Source organism: Corylus avellana, chromosome 11 (genome assembly GCF_965113065.1).
Source record: "Corylus avellana chromosome 11, dhCorAvel1.hap1.2, whole genome shotgun sequence".
NCBI lineage: Eukaryota > Viridiplantae > Streptophyta > Magnoliopsida > Fagales > Betulaceae > Corylus > Corylus avellana.
In genome coordinates, this window is record NC_142500.1 from 6891929 (window position 1) to 6896687 (window position 4759).

Here is a 4759-nt window from a genome sequence, read left to right on the forward strand (position 1 = left end):
ATGGAGAAAGTTAGAAGGAAGATGGGATTTAGAAATTGTTTTGTCGTGGATTGTGTGGGACGTAGTGGGGGCCTCGCTCTACTATGGGGGGAGGATTTGAACCTTGTAATTCAAAATTATAGTAGAAGACATATAAACGCATTTTTGTTTCCGTGTCGTGGAAGGGAGAGCTGGAAATTGACTGGATTTTATGGAAATCCTGAACCACATACGAGGCATGAGTCGTGGGCTCTTTTGCGCCACCTAGCTGGTCTTGACCCCAAGCCTTGGCTGTGTTTCGGCGACTTTAATGAAGTCACGACTAGAGAAGAAAAATGGGGAGGTGTGGAGAGAGCCATGGGTCAAATGGATGCCTTTAGGAGTGCACTCTCTTATTGTGAGCTCTCTGATCTCGGGTGCAAAGGAGCTAGGTTCACGTGGAACAATGGGCAGGATGGAGCATTTTTTATACAAGCTAGGCTGGACAGAATGGTGCTAATGCAGATTGGTGTGCCATAAATCCAGTAGTTGAGGTTGGGACTGAAGCTGTTATTAATTCAGACCACTTGCCGCTTCTTCTTTCCATAGGAGGGGCTAATCGGAGGTATGGGAGGCACAAGAAATTTCGGTATGAGGCTCAATGGGCAAGAGAGAAAGGAGCTAGGGAAGTAGTGAAAAAAGTTTGGTTAAAGAAATTTCACCGAAATGACCGTTGGCAAGATATGAAGGGCAAGCTTAATGGGTGCTCCAAGGGCCTTCTTATATGGAGAAAAAAGGAGGTAGCGGCTATTGATAAAATCCTGCAGGAAAAAAATCAGAAGCTGGAAGCAATGCAGCAGGACATGGAAAATTCGGATAAGGAGCAAATGAAGGGGCTGCAACGTGAACTGCAGGAACTCTTGGAGAAGGAGGAAATAAAATGGAAACAAAAATCTAAGGTGGCATAGCTTAAAGAGGGGGATAAAAACACAAAATACTTCCATGCATGTGCATCCCAAAGAAAACATATGAATAAGATATCTAGTATTATTGATGAGCAGGGGAGTTTTTGGGAATCAAAGGAGGATGTGGAGAAGGCGTTTGTGAGTTATTACCAGTCCTTATTCACGTCTACAGCTCCCTCTAATTTTGATATTTGTTTGGCTGAGTTGGAATGCCGCATGACCCATGATATGAATGAGGCTCTGATGAAGGAGTTTTCCAGAGATGAGGTTGTGGCTGCTGTGAATCAAATGTCACCCCATAAGGCACCCGGACCTGATGGTTTCTCTGCGGGTTTTTACCAAGATAACTGGGAGGTTGTGGGCGAGGAGGTATGTCAATCTGTTCTTACTATTTTGAACTCTGGCATAGTAGATAAGGAGCTTAATTTTACTTATATAGCGCTTATTCCTAAAACGACAAACCCCTCAAGGGTGACGGAGTTTAGGCCAATAAGTCTATGTAATGTTTTTTACAAGATTATTTCCAAAGTTATTGCTAATAGAATGAAGGTGGTCTTGCCAAGTTTGATTTCTATGAATCAAAGTGTGTTTGTACCTGGGAGATTGATTTCGGATAACATACTAGCAGCGTACGAGACGTTGCACTCGATGCATACCCGAATGTGGGGGAAGAAGGGATACATGGCCATAAAATTGGATATGAGCAAGGCTTACGACCGAGTAGAATGGAATTTTTTGGAGGCCATTATGCGGCGAATGGGCCTTACAGAGAGATGGATTAATCTGATCATGGCATGTGTCCGTACGGCCAATTATTCCATTTTGGTGAATGGGATCCCAGCTGGTCACATTTTTCCATCTCGGGGAATACGACAAGGTGACCCTATTTCCCCGTACCTGTTTTTACTATGCGCGGAAGCCTTAAGCTCTCTCCTTGAAAAGGCGGGTCAAAGAGGGTACATTGAAGGAGTCCCTACTTCTCGTAGTGGACCTAAAATTAACCACCTATTTTTTGCAGATGACTCCTTATTGTTTTGCAGAGCTGATTTGCGACGTTGGCATCGGATTTCGGAAGTTCTAAGTACTTATGAAGGGGCTTCTGGCCAAAGACTAAATAGAGACAAAACAGCTCTCTTTTTTAGTAGGAACACTGAGCCCCGGGTGAAACAGCAAATTTTAGAGGTGGCAGGCATCCCTGAGTCACAGAGATTTGACACGTATTTGGGGCTTCAAGCTCTTGTAGGGAGGGCAAAAATGGCCGAATTCCAAGGCATTAAGGCACGGGTGTGGAAGAGGCTGCAAGACTGGAAGCTGAATTTTTTATCCCAAGCTGGAAAAGAGATCTTGCTTAAGGCGGTTATTCAAGCGATCCCAACCTATAGTATGAGCGTCTTTCTCCTACCAAAAACTTTGTGTCATGATTTAAATTCGTTGATGCAAAACTTTTGGTGGGGCCATCGCTCCAATGACAACCGTATTCATTGGATGAGTTGGAAGAAATTGGGGATGTCAAAGACACAAGGCGGTATGGGATTTCGAGACCTTAGTGTCTTCAACCAAGCTCTCTTGGCTAAACAATGTTGGCGACTTTGGGTATTACCGGATAGCTTAACGGCAAGAATTCTTAAAGCGAAATACTATCCAAAATGTTCGATTTTGGAGGCACAATTGGGGACCAAACCTTCATTCGCTTGGAGGAGTATCCAAGGAGCTTGCAAGGTTGTCAATGATGGGTTGTTTTGGCGTATTGGGTCTGGATCCCAGGTCAGAATATGGGGAGACAAATGGCTCAATAACCCATCCACTTATATGGCTCAATCTCCTCCAAGATTACTTAAGGTTGAAGCAAAGGTGGAGGACTTGATTGACCAAGATCGAAAGGGGTGGAATATAACACTTATCGAGAGAATTTTTAATGAGGCGGATCGAGAAGCCATTTATTCTGTTCCAATTAGTTTCACTAACCAACCGGATAAGTTGGTGTGGCGAGGAACCAAAAATGGAGTGTTCACGGTAAGAAGTGCATACCATATGATGAAGGAACAAGAAAATGAGAGCCAGCCAGAAAGCTCTAGCCAGAGAGGGAACAATGTCTTATGGAAAGGAATATGGGAGATGCACTCTCCTAATGTGGTGAAAAATTTTATGTGGAGGGCCTGCAGGAATATACTCCCAACTAGGGAGAATCTGATGAGGAGAAAGGTGATTGAGGATCCTTTATGTCCTATCTGTAACTTGGAGATTGAGTCAACGCTGCATGTTCTTTGGGATTGCATTGCAGCAAGAGACGTTTGGGGGGTGAGCCGGATGTTCTTCCAGAAATGTTCCCTTAGAGGACCAGATTTCCTCCAGGTGGTCGAAGGTGTCTTTGAGATGGGGGGCGATAAACTCTTTCGACTTTTCTCAGAAATATCTAGAAGGACCTGGTTGAGAAGAAACGGCTGGATTTATGATAAAACCTTCTCTCACCCGAATCAGATCTCTCATGATGCGGAAATGGCAGTGCAGGACTATGAGAATGCGAATGCGGTGGAAGACAAAAAAATTCTGGAGAGAAGGGAGCAACTTCCTAGGTGGGGAAAACCAGCTAGAGGATGGATGAAAGTGAATGTAGATGCAGCTCTCAACAAGAAAGAAGGCAAAATGGGCTTTGGGTTAGTCATGCGTGACCATGAAGGTAGAGTTATAGTGGCTAAAAGTATTGTGCGGTTGGGAAAGTGGGACTCAGCAGCTGCGGAGGCGTTAGCAGCATATTTTGGTGTCATATCTGGTCATGAACAGGGAGTGCAGCAACTAATTCTAGAAGGAGATGCCAAGCAAATTACCGAAGCCATTAAAGACGAAGGCCAAAATCTTAGTTTGTTAGGCCAGTTGATTGAGGATGTCAGGTTTGGGCTAAATGCTATTCCTATGTGGAATGTAGAGCATGTACATCGTGAGGCGAATAAGGCGGCTCATAGACTAGCTAAATTGGCTCTCACACAAGCCAATGATATTGTATGGTTGGAAGAGGAACCTCCTTGTATTAGAGACATTGTATTGACAGAGCAATTGTTTTGTCAATGATCCATTAATAATATTGATCAACACATTTCAAAAAAAAAAAAAAAAAAAAAAAAAAAAAAAAAGAAGGAAAAAAGAGAACATGCAAAAAAAAAAAAGTGGGAAAAGATTTGGGAAAAAGAGAAAATAGGTGAGAGAAACAATGAAAAATAAAATAGCTCCCTTGAAAAGTGCTGCTACATTTAGCTTTTTTTTTTTAGCTCTTTCAATCAAATATCTATTTTACATTTTCTTTTGGCTAATTCAATGTAGGGGGTTTTTTAAACATTTGAAGAGCTATCTTAGATAAAAATAACATTTAATTCTTCCATTGCGAATGCTCTTACAGAGTTCATCGGATATTTTAGATTTTAATTTGAACCTCTCAAATTCAGAGATTCTCAAGGAATATCAAACAAATAATGTAATACTTATACTCAAATTTTATCCATTAATTTAATATATTTTATTAGTGTGACATTTATTTAAATAAGATAAATGTCACAATTTTATTAACTCTAATATTTTACGTTGATGGAATTTGGCTATTATTTATCAAAGAATTTGCAACATCAAAATTATTATTCAATTAGGAATATCCATATCAACGAGAAGTATAGAAATTTGTCACAAACTGGTTTCTAACTAATTCACACAAACTAATATAAAAAAGTGATATGTGTCTTTTAGCATGTAAGAATTACATGTTTTTTTAATAGCTATGGGACACACATCACTTTATTATATATATTGGTTCATATGAATTTGCTACAAGCTAGTTTGTAGCAGATTTC

The 4759-nt window shown here is 41.0% G+C and overlaps 1 protein-coding gene across 1 annotated transcript; it reads left to right on the forward strand.

Moving 5' to 3' along the window:
- Positions 1–3989, forward strand: LOC148583047 (uncharacterized). The gene is made up of 3 exons (XM_088511510.1): positions 1–376; positions 484–917; positions 1020–3989. The coding sequence occupies exons 1-3, from the start codon at positions 1–3 to the stop codon at positions 3987–3989; spliced, it is 3780 nt and encodes a 1259-aa protein (XP_088367636.1).
- Positions 3990–4759: the final 770 nt, after the last annotated feature.